This window comes from Mercurialis annua, linkage group LG4, assembly GCF_937616625.2.
Source record: "Mercurialis annua linkage group LG4, ddMerAnnu1.2, whole genome shotgun sequence".
Taxonomy (NCBI): domain Eukaryota; kingdom Viridiplantae; phylum Streptophyta; class Magnoliopsida; order Malpighiales; family Euphorbiaceae; genus Mercurialis; species Mercurialis annua.
The window spans coordinates 3421656-3442512 of record NC_065573.1 but is presented as its reverse complement, the minus strand read 5'-3'; the positions used below and the strand labels follow the sequence as shown (position 1 = coordinate 3442512).

The window sequence follows — 20857 nt, the reverse complement described above, 5'->3', positions numbered from 1 at the left end:
AAAACAGCCAGAAGTTCCTTCCACCTTTGAAAACCGAAAGAAATAACAAAGATTTGTGGTACCGCCATTGGTCTCTCCTAGTCCAAGGTGGCACACCAATTATCACAAGAAGTTTCCGCCTCCACTAACAAGAACTCAAAAGAGGAGGCGCCAGAGGTTGAGGGCTGCTGCAAGAAATGAGTGGTAGTCCAGACACTTGGAAAACCCTAGAAAAGTTGTTGAGGAAAAGGGGTCAAAAGAGATCTTAATTGAGAAGGAGCAACCTGGAAGCCAAAAATCTTATGAGGCAGAGGAAGTGAAAAATAAAACTTCCCACGTGCCTTCGAAGAAGAAAATTTCAGACATGGAGTTAGAAGCTTTTCTTGAAGGGGAATTTGCAGGAGATGGCATGAACTTAGATGACCTCCTAGAAGATGACATGGAGGTGGATGATCTCGTGGATGAGGAAATCCTAAAAGAGGGCATGAGACTAAATGACCTCTTGAAAGAGGATATTGATGATACTCCACCAGTTAAGGAAAGCGGCAAATTTCAGAGGAGATCTCTAGAAAATGGTGATTCAGATTCGGACACAGAAGGTGGGAAGTAAACCTCCATCAAAGTTGGTGAAATCGAAATCCCCCTCACTTGCAATGCTTTTACTCTAATCCTGCCAAAAGATTTTAAAGGTCCAGATGTGCATGGGACCTTGGATGATTCTGATGAGGTAGAGGAAATGCAGAGGGAGGAACCTAAATTCCCAAAGGATGGGTGTCGCAGTCAGGTTACTATACAAGAGCGAACTGATGGAGGACCAAAGAGGGTAATTTTTGACAAACCAGCATTGGCGATGACCAAACACATCAAGCCTCTGTATATTAAAGCTCACTTCAATGGCAGGCCAACCTCCAGGGTCCTAATTGATAATGGATCGGCAGTCAACATTATGCCATTCAAAATGCTACACCTTCTGGGAAAAACTACAGAAGACCTCATTTCAACAGAGGTTACTGTGTCTGCCTTTACTAGAGAACTTACAAAAACTATTGGTGTTCTCCCAGTAGAGGTAATGGTTGGAAGCAAGACTTCTCTATCTGCTTTCTTTGTGGTGAATTCATCAGCTAGCTACCAAGCTCTTTTGGGACGAGATTGGATTCATGCTAACTGGTGTGTGCCTTCATCTCTGCATCAATTTTTGCTCTTTTGGAAACGAAATGAGGTGGAGGTGGTATGGGCATATACAAAACCATTCACCACTGCCACCAACATGGTTGAAGCCCGTTATTATGATTCATGTGTTGGCCCCATCAAGTTCACTGGAAGAAATAAAAAGGGCAAATCAAAGGAAAGCAAACCTCTGGAGATTCATGAGGAGGTCAAAAAGAAAGCAGAAGAAATTTTGGGATCAACGGCTATTGTTCCTTACAACAAGCCGTGATCCTCAATCATAATTGAAGAAATTAATGATTAAGCTCACCTCCAGTGAGTTTGCAGCAGCTGCATCTGCTATCTTAAAAGAACTTATGCAGTACATTATGGAAAGAATTATGGAGGAAAATAACTTGGCAGAGGTTTTAGATGCTAAAGTAGTTTATGAAGAAGAAGAAGTTTCTGAAGATCATGAGATTGGCTTGGAGGAGCTAGAACAAGCACCTCCTTGGATAGATGATGAAGCCATCAATGTTAGAGAGGAGTTAGAAGAAGTGAATCTTGGAACCTCTGAGGAACCTCAGGTAACTTTTGTTAGTAAAAACCTAGAGGTTGGTTTAAAAACAAAATTAACTGTACTCTTGCAGGAATACAAGGATTGCTTTGCATGGAAATATTCTGATATGCCGGGGTTAAGCAGGACATTGGTAGAACATCGGCTTCCTATTAAGCCCGAGTTTCAGCCATACCGCCAACCGCCAACCTCCAAGAAGAGTGTCAAAAGAAGTTGAATTAAAGGTAAAAGAAGAAATTGAAAAATTGTGTAAAGCAGACTTTATTAGGCCTGCTAAATATAGTAATTGGTTGGCAAATGTTGTTCCAGTGGTTAAAAAGAACGGAAAACTTAGAATATGCATAGACTTTAGGGACATAAATAAAGCAACTCCTAAAGATATTTGTGCCATGCCAATTGCTGACACTCTTATTGATGCTACAGCTAATCATTCTCTTTTGTCTTTTATGGATTGTTTTGCTGGATATAACCAGATTATGGTGGCTAAAGAAGACATCTCCAAAACGGCATTTAGATGTCTAGGATCTATTGGGACATTTGAATGGGTGGTCATGCCGTTTGGTTTACGTAATGCTGGTGCAACATATCAGAGGGCTATGAATGCCATCTTCCACGACCTCTTAGGTAAAACTATGGAGGTTTATATTGATGATGTTGTTGTAAAATCAAAACTAGTAAAATATCATTTGAAAAATCTAGAGGAGGCATTTAAGAGGATGAGAGTTCACTGTTTAAAACTCAATCCTCTGAAATGCGCCTTTAGGGTAAAAGCTGGAAATATTTTGGGGTTTTTGGTCCATGAAAGAGGCATTGAAGTGGACCAAAACAAAACCAAAGCTATTCGAGAAGCTAAACCGCCTAGAAATAAAACAGAACTTCAGAGGTTTCTTGGGCAGGTTAATTACCTAAGGAGATTTATATCTAATCTTGCAGGAAAAACAAAAGTGTTCTCAGAACGGTTGAAATTAAAAAAGGAGGATGTGTTCAGATGGGAAACCATCCATTAAGAGGCTTTTGATGAAATTGAGGATTATCTAATGAAGCCTCCTGTATTGATGCCTCCCAAAAAGGGTATACCTCTGAGGTTGTACATTTCAGCAGCTGAAGGTTCAATTGGGTGTCTGCTAGCCCAGAGCAACCAAGATGGACATGAACAGGCTATTTATTATTTGAGCCGTTCGATGACATCTACAGAGGTTAGATACACTCTTATCATGAAATTGTGTCTGGCTTTGTTTTTTGCCTGCACTAAGTTAAGACACTATCTGCTTAGTAATAGAGTTTATGTGGTGTCTCAAACCGATTTGATGAAATATATGCTAAACAAACCTGTTTTATCTGGCAATATTGGGAAGTGGTTATTCAGTTTGGCAGACTTTCATCTGATTTATCATCCCCAGAAATCAGTCAAAGGTCAGGCTCTAGCAGATTTCCTAGCCGACCATCCATGTATAAACCTAGGAGATGAAAGTAAATTTGACTTGCCGGTTTTTATGAATGAACATAGACCTTGGATGCTTAAATTTGATGGGTCTAGTACAGATAGGTCTGCTGGTGCTGGAATCATAATAGTGTCACCTTCTTGTCTTTTAATCTTGACTTTGAATGTAAAAATAATCAATCTGAGTATGAGGCTTTGATTATTGGTTTAGAAATTCTCCTAGATTTAGGTGCTAAAAAGGTCAAAATAATTGGAGATTCTCAATTGGTTATTAGACAAGTGTCTGGCGAATATAAATGCATGAGTTACTACTTAACCTCTTATTATGCTATTGCTATGCAGTTAATAGAGAGTTTTGAAGAGGTTGAATTGGTGCATGTTCCTAGAGAGGAAAATTGGAATGCCGATGAATTATCACAGCTAGCATCTGGCCTACGTCTGTCGGAGGAGTTAACCCACCGACTAGTAATGGTACAAAGAAAAACTCACCCTTCAATTTTTAAAAGAGGAGTACAGCTAGATATTTTCAATATTGATGATAACTTAGTACAGGATTGGAGGAGAGACATTAAAAAGTACTTGGAGAATCCTAGCAAGAAGATGATGTATAAAGTAAGAGTGAGAGCTGTTAACTATGTGCTCATAGAAGATGTTTTATACAGAAGAGGATTCGACAACCTATTGCTAAAATGCCTTGGAACTACAGAGGCACTAAAGGTCATGAAACAAACTCATGAAGGAGTTTGTGGAGCACATCAATCTGGAGTGAAAATGAGATGGCTGATCCGAAGGCATGGTTACTTCTGGCCATCTATCCTTAAAGATTGCATGACTTTTGCAAAGGGTTGTCAATCGTGCCAAAGGTATGGAAACATACAAAGACTTCCAGCTGCTGAGTTGAAGTGTGTCATCAAACCATGGCCATTCAGAGGTTGGGCCGTAGATTTGATAGGTAAAATATATCCTCCGTCTTGTAAAAATCACAGTTTCATAATTGTAGCTACTGATTATTTTACCAAATGGGTAGTCGCTAAGCCATTGGTAAAAGCAGAGCAAAAAGATGTGAGTAAATTTATTAAAGAGGAAATCATCCATCAATTTGGAATTCCACAATCAGTAACTACTAACCAGGGCACAATGTTCACTGGTAAGGAGATGCAAGAATTTGCCACTGATTATGGAATAAAATATTGACCTCTATACCTTATTATGCTCAGGCCAGTGGCCAAGCTGAATCTTCTAATAAGATTATCATCAACATAGTTCAAAAGATGTTGGAAGAAAATCCAAGGGATTGGCATCGAATTTTATTAGAAGCACTCTGGGCATATTGCATCTCTAGGCGAAATGCTACTGGAGTAAGTCCATTTATGCTAACCTATGGTCATGATGCAATGTTACCCATGGAGGTGGTGATGAGGTCGTTGAGAGTAGCTAAGCAGAATCATTTGACTCCAGAAGATTACAATGAAACCATGATGATGGAGTTAGAAAATTTAGAAGAAGGGAGACTTCAGGCTTTAAGCAATATGATTATACAGAAGAAGAAAGTCTCCAAAAGCTACAACAAGAAAGTTAGACCTAAGACATTTCATGAGGATGAGCTAGTATGGAAGTTGATCTTACCCCTTGGTACTACAGACAGAGAATATGGGAAATGGTCTACTAATTGGGAAGGGCCATTCTTAGTCCACAAGGTGATGAAGGGGAATGCATACTGGCTATCAAGTCTAGAGGGTGAGCCTCATAAAAAATTTATTAATGGAAAGTACTTGAAGAAATACACTCCCACCATCTGGTAGAAATACAACTTAGAAATGACTTAATGGCTTTTAGCCATACATGTACTGCAGATTATGTAACTTGTTTTAGCAATATCAGTACATGAGTTGTAACATTGTGGCTTTTAGCCGAGTGTATTATCAGATTTTTAGGAGTTTGGATATTTTGGCTAAACCTGTACTTTTTCATTAACTTATGGATTTTGGCACAAGTTGTAATGTGATGGCTTTTAGCCATTTTTGATAATTAAAATTCTAAAGTTTGGCTACTTTAGCTAAATTGGTGAGGCTATAATTAATCGACTATGGAAAATTAATACCAGAAGTTTGTTCTAGAAGTTGACTTCTAAAAGTTGATTCCTAGAAGTTCCAGAAGTTGATTGTTCAGTTGATCCTCTAGAAGTTGATTTCAAGAGTTGATTGTCAAAGGTGGAAAGTAATCTAGCCACCACCTAGAAATAATAAAAGAAATATGGGAAATGGTCACTTAGAAAAGACCATGCAAGACACCTTAGAGTTGACTGGCAAGGTTGCCATGAGATTCCATAAAAGCTCATTTAGCAGAAGATTTATAGAAGCCCATAGGAGGAAGGGGAAAAGATAAGTGATAGAACTTTAATTTGTTTTTCCACTATCATAGTGTCAAACTCCTACTATAAACAATTTATAAGTTCTCTATTCCTTTAAGACTTCTTAAACTTTGGCTAACTAAGCTAAAAGTATAAAAAGAAAATTCAACAACATTCATCAACAAACAAAAACGGCCCTGTAATGCAATGCATGGCTGCAAGTGACAAATGTGCTTTGTTCGTGAAACAAGTCCTGGTATGGACATCACATCACTACACAAGTATATGGCAAAATCCATCTTCATACCAGGAACATAAATACATAGTGAAAATGCAATGCATGGCTGTACCTGTAAGTGAATCTTGCTGTGGAACACAACAAGCAAACAAACGGCTGGAGAGCCATCTTCACACCAAGATTTTTGAAGTTTAGAAAGTACCTAAATGGCGTCTCTGTAATGCAATGCATGTACAAGTGTATATGTGCAGGTGTACGTGTCACGAAGCAAGGACTGGCCAAAAGGCCGTGTGAGGAAAAGTGTCCTGTTATATAAAAAGAAAATCCAAAAGCCAAAGGCAAAGTCTTTTGGTTAAACAAAAGTCACCAAGTCTAAAGTTAAACTACATAACACAGTTCATACACAAAATAAAAGAAAATAAGCAAAGAGCTGTGGTGGTGGTGGTTGTAGAGGAAGCCAACATTGGAGTATGTGAAGAATCTGAGAAAAGGCCTTACAACTTGCTCCACCTCGATTGGCAAACAACTTTGTCTTGACAAACCTTAGCACAATTTTGTACCCATAAAGCCATGTCATTTTTCTTCTCTTGAATGGTAGTATGAAGGGGCTGGAGTTCGGAGTTGATTTCTTGATATTCCTCGGCTAGAAGCTTGCCTTCCAGCACAAGATCAAGTTGCTTACTCTTTAAAGCTAGAATAGCAGTTTCCAGTTGCTCAATCTCCTTTTCAAAGGCCTCACCACTAGCTTCTAGATCTCGGAGTTTTTGGGCCACTTCTTGCCTTTTAGATCCCAAAGATAAATACCTGACATTATCTGCTTTTGAAGATTTCAGCTTGGGGAGGTCATTTTACTCGATCTCAACACAAGACCTCCACAAGTTGAGCGAGCCCATAATATCTTTCTCTAATTCATCAGTGACGATGGAGTCAGGAACAAGGCGTAGAACATGGAGAGAGGAAATGAGATCTTCCTTCTGGGAATCTGTAACAATAGAAATGTGCTGGCCGAGGATATGCTTGACTAAAGAAATAGCTCTCTCGACGTCAGCCGGCAAAGGGACAAAAGAAACACTAGCTTCTGGGGTGCTCATCTCGTCCAAGAAGTTTTAGTCTACCAGGTCTTCGTCTTCTGCTATTATCGAAGAAAGCTTCTTAATTTGGGATAAAGGTTCCTGAAGAAGAATTTGAAGTAAGGTTAATATCCAAACAAAAATATAATTAAAAAACTTATCTTAACATCCTCGGATTCAGTGGAGGTAGCAGAATCTTTTTCAGAGGCCGACTTGGAGCCTTTGGAAGCAGACTCAGAAGCTGACTTAGAGCCTTTGGAAGCAGACTCAGAAGCTGACTTAGAGCCTTTAGAAGCAGACTCTGACTTGGAGCCTTTGGAAGTTTGCTCAGGGCTGACTTAGAGCCTTTGGAAGTTGGCTCAGAGGCTGACTTGGAGCCTTTAGAAGTTGACTCGGAGGCCGACTTGGAGCATTGCTCCTTTGAATGATCCATACTTGAGAAGATTTCAATGAAATGAGCTAGATAACTATGACAGATAATAAAGACCAAGAAAGATGATTACCTTGTGTGTCAAGGACTCCATCATCCTCCGTATCCATGGCTGCCTCGGAATCAACATCTAGCGTTATTTCTTCTATTTGAGCGGCTTTTGTAAATAAAAAATCAAAAGTCAATGTCAAATGGATGAAACATATTAAGCATAAGAAACGAAAGTGAAACAGATTTACCTTGAAGTAGGTCCGGAAGTTGATCATCTTCTGAATCATCTTCTAAGACCACAGTCTCAGGAGGTCCAGTATGTCGTTTTTTGGCTACTTTGAGGAGTCTCCCTGACTGCCTAGTCTTAGGCAGTTCTGTCCTCTCAAAAGCCGATTCCGAAGAAGTGTCACCATTCTTTCTTTTAGCTTGTGTCTTAGGCAATTCCGTCTTCTCAAAAGATGACTCTGAAGAGGTGTTGGATTCTTTTTTTTAGCCTGTTTCTTAGGCTTGCTCACTGGAGTAGGCCTTTGAGGAGGTTGAACTAGCAGCCTTCCTTCTTTCCCTACAAAGGTGTAAAGAATTAGAGGTAGAAAACAATAGAAGACAAGTTATAAAGATGAAGTTGTTACCTGCATTTTTGGACAGAATAAGTTGAAACCGCTCGTCCCACCAAGAGGCAAAGTCATATGGAATCAAATTCTCCACCACAGGACAACGATAATAACCATATACCTTAACAAGCTGCTCTACAATAGATCTTGTCCACTCACCATCATGTTGTTCAAGGAAAGGATGAATTTGAGAAAGGTTAAGCCCAAACTGCCTACCCCAAAGGCTACTCATGTACAACTTTGACACACAATGTTGACTAGAAGCACGAGTAGAGAAGGCTTGAGATCCTCCCAAAAATAACATCCTAGAGGTAGTAAAGGCACAAAAGAGCTTTCTTTTGATAAGGAGGAGCGCACTTGACTTCCCTGAGAAAATGTCCATCCACTGAGGAATATGTGAGTGATGATCAAAAACGGACAAAGCCGAGGCTTCCCTAGCGGTGCGTTCAACGAGAAAATCAAAGACAGTGGTCTCCCCAAAACAACACTTGACTGCCAAAAGATCCACAATAGGAGTGCACAAAGTATACCCACTGCTACACCCATTAGCTCTGGGAAGTAGGAAAAAATCCACAACTGCAGCAACCACACATGACCATCTAACTTGGCCAAGAGGTGAGTAGTAACAGACTGCTCAAAAGCATAGTAAAGGGCGCCTAACAACACAGGCCCCAAAGCCATAAAAGTCTCGTTGGCTTGATTACTTGCAAGCTTCCCATATTCCTTGGTAGGAGTGCCGGAGGAGGGGCACATGATGAACTTGCATATTAGGACCCATAGAAACTCGGTATGTTCTTCTAAAGAAGGAGTTGTTGTTAAGACACTCCACTTGGAAACACACGCCGGGTAACTCGGACAAATTGGATAGGAATAGAGGTCTTTCGTCTCCACCTCAAACAAACAAGGGGCGTCAAATCCAATAACCGGAAGGCCGGTGAGCATGAAGACATCATTTAATGTAATTGACATCGGACCGAAAGGAAAAATATAAGAATTGGCCGAACTACTCCAATAGCGAAGAAAGGATCTGCACATACCAGCCTTCAGCTCAATATGTCTGTCGCTTATCTCTATCAGCTGGAGTAAACCCAGTCTCCGCCAATCCCTCTGAAAGTAAGGACGTAGACGAGCCACCCAATCCGTCCATTTAGGAGGCTGTCGAGGCCATGACTTAATGGCGGAAGTAATATCAGAAGCCCTTGTCACTTCACAATCCCATACTAATACGTCGCTCGCATGCATAGGGTAGGGAGGAGCTTCTGGAGTAGCTTTATTGCCAATGCCCTGGATGATGAGACCTTTTTTCAAAAGGGGAGTTAAAGAGGTGTCCTTGCCGAGAAAGCAATAGTTTTAAATAAACAAGACTAAGGTGAAAATCGGCTAAAAAAAATCTCTAGTACAAAACTTACTGGAAGGTGACATAAGGTGGAAAAGGAGCAAGGGCCGATGGATCCAGAATTTGTCTATAGAACTCCTGAAAAAGAGAAGCATTTGCTCACAACATGAAACACAGTCTCAAAAAGAAAAAGGGAGTTCACCATGACATACCTTTTCAATAGCATCCTTACGACCAGGAATCCCCACTAGGAGAGGAGAAATAGGGACACTCACAGTCCTGCTGACTGGTGCCGTAGTAGTTATCCCAAAACCTGTAAGTGCAAATTTGAATTTTCATATGCATTTTAAAAATTGGCTAAAACAAAAGCAAAAGAAATTGGTTTTTGCAAATTCTCAAAGTAAAATAAACATAAACCAATCACTTAGCCAATTTGAGTTTCTAAATGGTTGATGTAAAGCTAAAACAAACATGGTTCAAGTGGAATATCAAAATTTAGGCCTAAAAAGTCAAATAGGGCCTTAAGTGTTCATTAAACTTAACCACCTAGAAATTTGCAACTTCTAAAGGCTTGGAATATTCTATCTAATAGCCTCAAGAATTTACAAATTCCTAGTAGTATTATTGGTATCCTAAACCATTAAAATAAAACCTGCATCAAAATTCACACCAACCAATCCAATCATAAAAGCAGGTAATACAGTGGTTTACCTTTGCCTGGAGGAGAAGAGGTGGATGGTATAGCAAAGGGGTTGAAAGCCGGCCTTTGAGCCGCGAAGTCAGAGAAAGTAGTAGCTACCAATTTAGGAGAACCTGCAAATATCAATATACAAATGTATTCAACCATCCAGAAGACAAAATGCATCTAAAGTCCTAAAAATCAACTCTTACCCGTTGATAGGGTTACAGTTTGTTGCAAAGGTTTAGTCACTACATTGGGTTGGAAGGGTGGTGTAAATAAGGTACCATCAGCTAGAAAAAGGACCAACGGCTCTTTTGAAGCCGGAGTAAGGTCTGAAATTGATGCCAAACACTATTAAGCAATGGATCTAAATGGTTCTTGGCATTAAGTTAACATTTTGAATAATTGAACTTAGTTGTTTTAGCATTGAAGTAAATGTTAAGCAATTAAATTCAAATTGTTTAAGATTGAAGTGCATAAGATAAAATCACAATCTTACGTAAATCAAGAAGGATCAAGCATCACACAACAATAGCTAAATCCTAGGAGTTTGATTTCAAAAAAAAAAAAATTTACCTGAGATGTTTGTTGGCGGAAAGCCAGGAGTTTGTGTCTTAGAATTAAAGGCAGGTGTAGTAGCTACAATTTCCGCCACCAAGTTGGTTGGCGAACCGCCATCTACAAAAGTAGCAAAGGAAGTAAAAATCACAGCATGCTAAAATCATTAGCATTTAAAATTCAAATGTTGACATTGAATCAAGTTTAAAGTTCAAATGTTGACATTAAATCAAGTCCAGGCAATTGAAAGTTCAAATGTTGACATTGAATTAAGTTTAGGCAATTGAAAGTACAAATGTTGACATTGAATCAAATTCGAACAAATTAAGGCTTAAATGTCGACATTAAACCGAATTTTGACAAGTAAATTCGAGAATTGACACAAACCAAAATTTCAAAGAGAGTTCATACATTCCTTCAAAACACCCAAAATTACAAAATTTTTTGTATAATTTTTCTTTTAGTGAATTAATTAATCCTAAACAATTAATTAATCAAATCTGAAATAATTAACTAATTGAAAACAAAAAAAAAAAGAGAAAAGAAACTTACCTGCTGCAATGGCCGGAGAGGAGCTCGCTGCCATGGCTGCCGTGGGGAAGCTGTTGTCTGCCCTTGCTGCCGCGGAAGTCAGCTGCTGGGAGCAGCCGCCGGTTAGCAGTTGCTGGCCAGAACCTCTGCACACCTGCTGCTGAAGGATGCCGCCGCTGCTGCTGGGCAAAGAAGATGCCGCTGCTGCCAAGGAGGACGCTGCCGCTGACGGAAAAGAAGATGCCGGTGTGGTCACCATCGGGTTGCAGCTGGAGCTTGGCGAGAGAAAAGACGGCGAGCTGTTGGGGTAGAATGTTGTGGCTGCTAGCGAGGAACGGGCCGCTGTCGGTGATGTTGAGGCGGACGGAGCTGCTTCCGGCGATGAAAGAGCAGGTGAAACGTTTGGATTTGTTTCGTAACGTTTGTAAACGTTTGGCTTAAATTGCTTAAAAGGTGAAACGCTTTGATTTGTTTCGTAGCGTTTGTAAACTTTTGGCTTAAATTGCTAAAAAGGTGAAACGCTTGGATTTGTTTTGTAACGTTATAAACGTTTGGATTTGTTTCATAACATTTGTAAACGCTTGGCTTAAATCGCTAAAAAGGTGAAATGTTTGGATTTGTCTCGTAACGCTTGTAAACGTTTGGCTTTGTTTCGTAACGTTTGTAAAACTTTTGGCTTAAATCGCTAATAATGTAAAACGTTTGGATTGGTTTCATAACGTTTTAAACGTTTGGTTATGTTTCGTTGGTAAACGTGTGGCTTAAATTACTAAAAATGTGAAACGTTTGGATTTGTTTTGTTAAGTTTATAAACGTCTAACTTAAATTGCTAAAAAGGTGAAATGTTTGGTTTTGTTTCGTAACGTTTGTAAACATTTGGCTTCAATCCGTAAAAAGGTTAAACGTTTGGAATTGTTTCATAACGTTTGTAAACGTTTGGCTTAAATCGCTAAAAAGGTTTAACATTTGGATTTGTTTCGTAACGTTTGTAAATGTTTGGCTTAAATCGCTGAAAAGGTGAAACGTGTGGATTTGCTTCGTAACGTTTGTAAACGTTTGGGTAAAATCGCTACAAAAGGTGAAACGTTTGGATTTGTTTCGTAACGTTTGTAAACATTTGGTTTAAATTGCTAAAAAGATAAAACACTTAGATTTGTTTCGTAACGTTTGTAAATGTTTGGCTTAAATCGCTCAAAAGGTGAAACGTTTGTTTTTATTTCGTAACATTTATAAAAGTTCAGATTAAATTTCTAAAAAGGTGAAACGTTGGCTTTGTTTCGTAATGTTATAAACGGTTGGATTTTTTTTTTGTAACATTTGTAAACGCTTGGTTTAAATCGCTAAGAAGGTGAAACGTTTGGTTTTGTTTCGTAACGTTTGTAAACATTCGGCTTAAATCGCTAAAAGGTTAAAAGTTTGGCATAAATCTTTAAAAAGGTGACACGTTTGGATTTGTTTCGTAATGTTTGTAAACGTTCGAATTAAATTGCAAAAAAGGTTAAATGTTTGGATTTGCTTCATAACGTTTATAAACGTTTGGCTTAAATTGCTAAAACAAGTAAATGTTTGGATTTGTTTCGTAATGTTTGTAAACGTTTGGCTTAAATTTCTAAAAAGGGGAAACACTTGGATTTGTAAACGTTTGGCTTAAACTGCTAAAAAGGTGAAACGCTTGGATTTGTTTCGTAACGTTTGTAAATGTTTGGTTTAAATTGCTTAAAAGGTGAAACGTTTGGTTTTGTTTCATAACATTTGTAAACGTTCGGCTTAAATCGCTATAAAGGTGAAATGTTTGGATTTTGTTTCGTATCGTTTGTAAACTTTTTGCTTATATTGCTAAAAAGGTGAATCATTTGGATTCGTTTCGTAACGTTTATAAACGCTTGTCTTAAATCGCTACAAAAGTGAAACATTTGGTTTTGTAAGGTTATGAAACAAAACCAAACGTTTAAAACCTTACGAAACAAATCCAAACGTTTCACGTGTTTAGCGATTTAAGCCGTAACGTTTATAAAAGAGTGGCTTCAATCGCTAAAAAGGTGAAACGTTTGGATTTGTTTCATAACGTTTGCGTTAAATTGAAACATTTGGATTTATTTTGTAAGGTTTTTAAACGTTTGACTTAACTAAAAAGGTGAAATGTTTGGATTTCTTTCGTAACGTTTTTAAATGTTTGGCCTTAATCGCTAAAAAGGTGAAACGTTTGTATTTGTATTGTAACGTTTGAAAACGTTTGGCTTATATCGCTAAAAAGCTGAAACGTTTGGATTTGTTTCGTAAAGTTTGTAAACGTTTGGCTTAAATCGCTAAAAAGGTCAAACGTTTGGATTAGTTTTGTAATGTTTGTATACGTTTGGCATAAATCGCTAAAAAGGAGAAACGTTTGGCATAAATCGCTAAAAAGGAGAAACGTTTGGCTTTGTTTTGTAACGTTTGTAAACGTTTGACATAAATCTCTAAATAGGTGAAACGTTTCGATTTGTTTTGTAACGCTTATATACGTTTGGCTGAAATTGATAAAAAGGGGAAACGCTTCGATTTGTTTCGTAAGGCTTGTAAACGTTTGGCTTTGTTTCGTAACGTTCGTAAAACGTTTGGCTTAATTCACTAATAATGTAAAATGTTTGGATTTGTTTCGTAACGTTTTAAATGTTTGGTTTTGTTCCGTTACGTTTGTAAATATTTGGTTTAAATTGATAAAAATGTGAAATGTTTTGATTTGTTTTGTAATATTTATAAACGTTTGGCTTTAATCGCTAAAAAGGAGAAACGTTTGGTTTTGTTTCGTAACGTTTGTAAACGTTTGGCTTAAATCACTAAAAAGGTAAAAAGTTTGGATTTGTTTCGTAATGTTTGTAAACATTTGGCTTAAATCTCTAAAAAGGTGAAACGTTTGGATTTGTTTCGTAACGTTTGTAAATGTTTGGCTTAAATCTCTAAAAAGGTGAAACGTATGGATTTGTTTCGTAACGTTTGTAAACGTTTGGCTTAAATCGCTAAAAAGGTGAAACGTGTGGATTTTTTTTGTAACGTTTGGCTTAAATCGCTACAAAAGGTGAAACGTTTGGATTTGTTTCATAAAGTTTGTAAACGTTTGGCTTAAATCTCTAAAAAGGTGAAACGTTTGGATTTCTTTCGTAACGTTTGTAAATGTTTGGCTTAAATCGCTAAAAAGGTGAAACGTTTGGCTTTTTATCGTAACGTTTGTAAACGTTTGGCTTAAATCGCTAAAAAGGGGAAACGTTTGGATTTGTATCATATCGTTTGTAAATGTTTGGCTTAAATTGCAGAAAAGGGGAAACGTTTGGATTTGTTTCGTAACGTTTGTAAACATTTGGCTTAAAACGCTAAAAAGCGGAAACGTTTGGATTTATTTTGTAACGTTTGTATATGTTTGGATTAAATTGCTAAAAAGGTCCAACGTTTGGAATTGTTTCGTAACGTTTCAAACGTTTGGCTTAATTAGCAAAAATGGGAAACGTTTGGATTTGTTTTGTAACGATTGTAAATGTTTGGCTTAAATCGCTAAAAAGGCGAAACGTTTGGATTTATTTTGTAACGTTTGTAAACGTTTGGCATAAATTGCTAAAAAGGCGAAACGTTTGGATTTGTTTTGTAACGTTTATAAATGTTTGCCTAAAATTTCTAAAAAGGAGAAACGCTTGGATTTGTTTCGTAACGCTTGTAAACGTTTGGCTTCGTTTCGACATTTGTAAAACTTTTGGCTTAAGTCCCTAATAATGTAAAACGTTTGGATTTGTTTCCTAACGTTTTAAACGTTTGGTTCTGTTTCATTACGTTTGTAAACGTTTAGCTTAAATTGTTAAAAAATGTGAAATGTTTGGATAGGTTTTGTTATTTTTATAAACGTCTAATTTAAATTGCTAAAAAGGTGAAACGTTTGGTTTTGTTTCGTAACGTTAGTAAACGTTTGGCATAAATCGCAAAAAAGGTTAAACGTTTGGATTTGTTTCGAAACGTTTGTAAACGTTTGGCTTAAATCGCTAAAAAGGTTAAACGTTTGGATTTGTTTCGTAACGTATGTTAATGTTTTGCGTAAATCGCTAAAAAGGTGAAACATGTGGATTTGCTTCATAACGTTTGTAAACGTTTGGGTTAAATCGCTACAAAAGGTGACACGTTTGGATTTTTTTCGCAACAATTGTAAATGTTTAGTTTATATTGCTAAAAAGGTAAAACACTTAGATTTTTTTCGTAACGTTTGTAAATGTTTGGCTTAAATCGCTCAAAGGTGAAACGTTGGTTTTGTTTCGTAACGTTTATAAACGTTCAGATTAAATTTCTAAAAAGGTGAAACGTTGGCTTTGTTTCGTAACGTTTTAAACGTTTGGATTTTTTTGTAACATTTGTATACGCTTGGTTTAAATCGTTAAAAAGGTGAAACGTTTAGTTTTGTTTCGTAATGTTTGTAAACATTCGACTTAAATCGCTAAAAAGGTTAAACGTTTTCCTTAAATCGTTAAAAAGGTGACACGTTTGGATTTGTTTTGTAATGTTTGTAAACGTTCGAATTAAATTGCAAAAAAGGTTAAATGTTTCGTAACGTTTATAAACTTTTGGCTTAAATTGCTAAAACAAGGAAATGTTTGGATTTGTTTCGTAATGTTTGTAAACGTTTGGCTTAAATTCTAAAAAGGTGAAACGCTTGGATTTGTTTCGTAACATTTGTAAATGTTTGGCTTAAATCGCTAAAAAGGTAAAAGATGTGGATTAGTTTTGTAACGTTTGTAAACGTTTGGCTGAAATCGCTACAAAAGGGGAAACGCTTGGATTTGTTTCGTAACGTTTGTAAACGTTTGGCTTAAATCGCTAAAAAGGTAAAACGTGTGGATTGGTTTTGTAGCGTTTGTAAACGTTTGGCTTAAATCGCTACAAAAGGCAAAACGTTTGGATTTTTTTCGTCACGTTTGTAAACGTTTGGCTTAAATTGCTAAAAAGGTAAAACGTGTGGATTAGTTTTGTAACGTTTGTAACATTTGGCTTAAATCGCTACAAAAGATGAAACATTTGGATTTGTTTCGTCACGTTTGTAAACGTTTGGCTTAAATTGCTTAAAAGGTAAAAGGTGTGGATTAAATCGCTAAAAAGGTGAAGCGTTTGGTTTATATCGCTATAAAGGTAACACATTTGGATTTGTTTCGTAACGTTTGTAAACGTTCGAATTAAATTGCTAAAAAGAAGAAATGTTTGGATTTGTTTCGTAACGTTTATAAACGTTTGGCTTAAATTGCTAAAACAAGGAAACGTTTGGATTTGTAAATGTTTGTCTTAAATTGCTTAAAAGGTAAAACGCTTGGATTTGTTTCGTAACGTTTGTAAACATTTGGGTGAAATCGCTAAAAATGTGAAATGTTTGGATTTGTTTCGAAACATTTGTAAACGTTTGGTTTAAATTGCTCAAAACGTGAAACATTTGGATTGGTTTCGTAACATTTGTAAACGTTCGGCTTAAATCGCTAAAAAGGTGAAATGTTTGGATTTGTTTCGTAACGTTTGTAAACGTTTGGCTTAAATTGCTAAAAAGGTGAATCGTTTGGATTTGTTTCGTAACGTTTGTAAACGCTTGGCTTAAATCGCTAAAAAGGTGAAACGTTTGGTTTTGTATGGTTATGAAACAAAACCAAACGTTTAAAACCTTATGAAACAAATCCAAACGTTTCACTTTTTTAGCGATTTAAGCCGCAACGTTAATAAACTTTTGGCTTCAATCGCCAAAAAGGTGAAACGTTTGGATTTTTTTCATAGCGTTTGCTTTAAATTGAAACATTTGGATTTGTTTCGTAACGTTTGTAAATGTTTGACTTAACTAAAAGGGTAAATGTTTGGATTTCTTTCGTAACGTTTGTAAACGTTTGGCTTAAATCACTAAAAAGGTGAAACATTTGGATTTGTATCGTAACGTTTGTAAACGTTTGGCTTAAATCTCTAAAAAGGTGAAACGTTTGGATTTGTTTTGTAACGTTTGTAAAAGTTTGGCTTAAATTGCGAAAAAGGCGAAATGTTTGGATTTGTTTCGTAATGTTTGTACACGTTTGGCTTAAATTGCTAAAAAGGTGAAACGCTTGGAATTTTTTTGTAACGTTTGGCTTAAATCGCTAAAAAGGGGAAACGTTTGGATTTGTTTCGTAGCGTTTGTAAACGTTTGGCATAAATCACTAAAAAGGTCAAACGTTTGTATTTTTTTTCGTAACGTTTTAAACGTTTGGCTTAAATCGCAAAAATGGAAACGTTTGGATTTGTTTTGTAACGATTGTAAATGTTTGGCTTAAATCACTAAAAAGGCGAAACGTTTGGATTTATTTTGTAACGTTTGTAAACGTTTGGCATAAATCGCTAAAAAGGCGAAACGTTTGGATTTGTTTTGTAACGTTTATAAACGTTTGCCTAAAATTTATAAGAAGGTGAAACGCTTGGATTTGTTTCGTAACGCTTGTAAACGTTTGGCTTTGTTTCTTAACGTTTGTAAAACTTTTGGCTTAAATCGCTAATAATGTAAAACGTTTGGATTTGTTTCATAACGTTTTAAACGTTTGGTTTTGTTTCGTTACGTTTGTAAACGTTTGGCTTAAATTGCTAAAAATGTGAAACGTTTGGATTGGTTTTGTAATTTTAATAAACGTCTAACTTAAATTGCTAAAAAAGTGAAACGTTTGGTTTTGTTTCGTAACGTTTGTCTTAGATCGCAAATAAGGTTAAACGTTTGGATTTGTTTCGTAACGTTTTTAAATGTTTGGCTTAAATCGCGAAAAAGGTGAAACGTGTGGATTTGCTTCGTATCGTTTGTAAACGTTTGGGTTAAATCGCTACAAAAGGTGAAACGTTTGGATTTGTTTCGTAACGTTTGTTAATGTTTGGTTTAAATTGCTAAAAAGGTAAAACACTTAGATTTGTTTAGTAACGTTTGTAAATGTTTGCCTTAAATCGCTAAAAGGTGAAACGTTTGGTTTTGTTTTGTAAAGTTTATAAACGTTCAGATTAAATTTCTAAAAAGGTGAAACGTTGGCTTTGTTTCGTAACGTTTTAAACGTTTGGATTTTCTTTGTAACATTTGTAAACGCTTGGTTTAAATTGCTTAGAAGGTGAAACGTTTGGTTTTGTTTCGTAATGTTTGTAAACATTCGGCTTCAATCGCTAAAAAGGTTAAACGTTTGGCTTAAATTGTTTAAAAGGTTACACGTTTGGATTTGTTTTGTAATGTTGGTAAACGTTCGAATTAAATTGCAAAAAAGGTTAAACGTTTGGATTTGTTTCGTAACGTTTATAAGCGTTTGGCTTAAATTGCTAAAACAAGGAAATGTTTGGATTTGTTTCGTAATGTTTGTAAACGTTTGGATGAAATTGCTAAAAAGGGGAAATGCTTGGATTTGTAAACGTTTGGCTTAAATTGCTAAAAAGGAGAAACGCTTGGATTTGTTTCGTAACGTTTATAAATGTTTCGCTTAAATTGCTAAAAAGGTAAAACGTGTGGATTAGTTTTGTAACGTTTGTAAACGTTTGGCTTAAATCGCTACAAAAGGTGAAACGTTTGGATTTGTTTCGTCACGTTTGTAAACATTTGGCTTAAATTGCTTAAAAGGTAAAACGCTTGGATTTGTTTCGTAACGTTTGTAAACGTTTAGCTTAAATTTTCCAAAAAGGGAAAACACTTAGATTTGCATTGTAGCATTTGTAAACGTTTGGCTTAAATCGCTCAAAAGGTCAAACGATTGGTTTTGTTGCGTGACGTTTGTAAACGTTCATATTAAATTGCTGAAAAGGTGAAACGCTTTGATTTGTTTCCTAACGTTTTAACGTTTGTATTTGTTTCGTTATATTTGTAAACGGTTTGCCTTATTCGCTAAAAAGAGGAAACGTTTGGTTTTGTTTCGTAACGTTTGTAAACGTTCGGCTTAAATCACTAAAAAGGTTAAACATTTGGATTTATTTCGTAACGTTTGTAAGCGTTCGAATTAAATTGCTAAAAAGAAGAAATGTTTGGATTTGTTTCGTAACTTTTATAAACGTTTGGCTTAAATTGCTAAAATAAGGAAACGTTTGGATTTGTTTCGTAATGTTTGTAAACATTTGGCTTAAATTGCTAAAAAGCGAAAACGCTTGGATTTGTAAACGTTTGGCTTAAATTGCAAAAAAGGTGAAACGCCTTGATTTTTTTCGTAACGTTTGGCTTAAATCACTAAAAAGGTGAAACGTGTGGATTTGTTTTGTAACATTTGTAAATGTTTGGCTTAAATCGCTACGAAAGGTGAAACTGTTGGATTTGTTTCGTAACGTTTGTAAACGTTTGGCTTAAATTGCTTAAAAGGTAAAACGCCTGGATTTGTTTCGTAACGTTTGTAAACGTTTGGCTTAAATTTGCTAAAAAGGTAAAACACTTAGATTTGTTTTGTAGCGTTTGTAAACATTTGGCTTAAATCGCTCAAAAGGTGAAACGTTTGGTTTTGTTTCGTAACGTTTGTAAACGTTCGGCTTAAATCACTAAAAAGGTTAAACTTTTGGCTTAAATCGCTATAATGGTGACATGTTTGAATTTGTTTCGTAAAGTTTGTAAATGTTCGAATTAAATTGCTAAAAAGAAGAAATGTTTGGATTTGTTTCGTAACGTTTATAAACATTTGGCTTAAATTGCTAAAACAAGGAAATGTTTGGATTTGTTTCGTAACGTTTGTAAACGTTTGGCTTAAATTGCTAAAAAAGGGAAACGCTTGGATTTGTTTTACAACGTTTCTAAATGTTTGGCTTAAATCGCTAAAAATGTGAAATGTTTGGATTTGTTTCGTAACATTTGTAAACGTTTGGTTTAAATTGCTCAAAAGGTGAAACGTTTGGATTGGTTTCGTAACATTTGTAAACGTTCGGCTTAAATTGCTAAAAAATTTAAACGCTTGGATTTGTTTCGTAACATTTTTAAACGTTTGGCTTAAATTGCTAAAAAGGTGAATCGTTTGGATTTGTTTCGTAACATTTGTAAACGCTTGGCTTAAATCGCTAAAACGGTGAAACGTTTGGTTTTGTAAGGTTATGAAACAAAACCAAACGTTTAAAACCTTACGAAACAAATCCAAACGTTTCACTTTTTTAGCGATTTAAGTCGTAGCTTTAATAAACGTTTGGCTTCAATTGCCAAAAAGGTGAAACGTTTGGATTTGTTTCATAAAGTTTGCTTTTAATTGAAACATTTGGATTTGTTTCGTAACGTTTGTAAACGTTTGACTTAGCTAAAAAGGTGAAATGTTTGGATTTGTTTCGTAACGTTTGTAAATGTTTGGCTTAAATCGCTAAAAAGGTGAAACGTTTGGATTTGTATCGTAACGTTTGTAAACGTTTGGCTTAAATCGCTAAAAAGGAGAAACGTTTGGATTTGTTTTGTTACGTTTGTAAACGTTTGGCTTAAATTGCTTAAAAGGGGAAACGTTTGGATTTGTTTCGTAACGTTTGTAAACGTTCGGCTTAAATCGCTAAAAAGATGAAAGGCTTGGATTTCTTTCGTAACGTTTGTAAACGTTTGGTTTAAATGGCTAAAACGGTGAATCGTTTGGATTTTTTTCGTAGCGTTTGTAAACGCTTGGCTTAAATCGCTAAAAATGTGGAACGTTTGCTTTTGTAAGGTTATGAAACAAAACAAAACTTTTAAAACCATACGAAACAAATCCAAACGTTTCACCTTTTTAGCAATTTAAGTCGTAACGTTTATAAAATGTTCGGCTTAAATCTCCAAAAAGGTGAAACGTTTGGATTTGTTTCATAACGTTTGGTTTAAATTGAAACATTTGGATTTGTTTCGTAACGTTTTTAAACCTTGGTCTTAAATTACTAAAAAAGTGAAATGTTTTGATTTTTTTCATAACGTTTGTAACGTTCGGTTTAAATTGCTAATACGGTGAAACTTTTTGATTTGT

General features: G+C 36.2%; 2 protein-coding genes across 2 annotated transcripts in view; both read left to right on the top strand.

The window, feature by feature from the left end:
- The first annotated feature begins 1442 nt into the window (after positions 1-1442).
- On the top strand, positions 1443-4945 carry LOC126677299 (uncharacterized). Its single transcript, XM_050371850.1, has 6 exons — positions 1443-1712; positions 1776-1914; positions 2012-2598; positions 2746-3309; positions 3486-4259; positions 4361-4945. Exons 1-6 carry the CDS (start codon positions 1443-1445, stop codon positions 4943-4945), a joined length of 2919 nt encoding a protein of 972 aa, XP_050227807.1.
- A 6307-nt stretch (positions 4946-11252) lies between these two features.
- The window catches only part of LOC126677298 (uncharacterized), a 55080-nt gene continuing 45475 nt past the window's right edge, over positions 11253-20857 (top strand). Inside the window, exon 1 of the mRNA XM_050371848.1 lies at positions 11253-11333. Coding sequence (XP_050227805.1) covers positions 11253-11333 — 81 coding nt within the window. The remainder of the gene's footprint in view (positions 11334-20857) is intronic.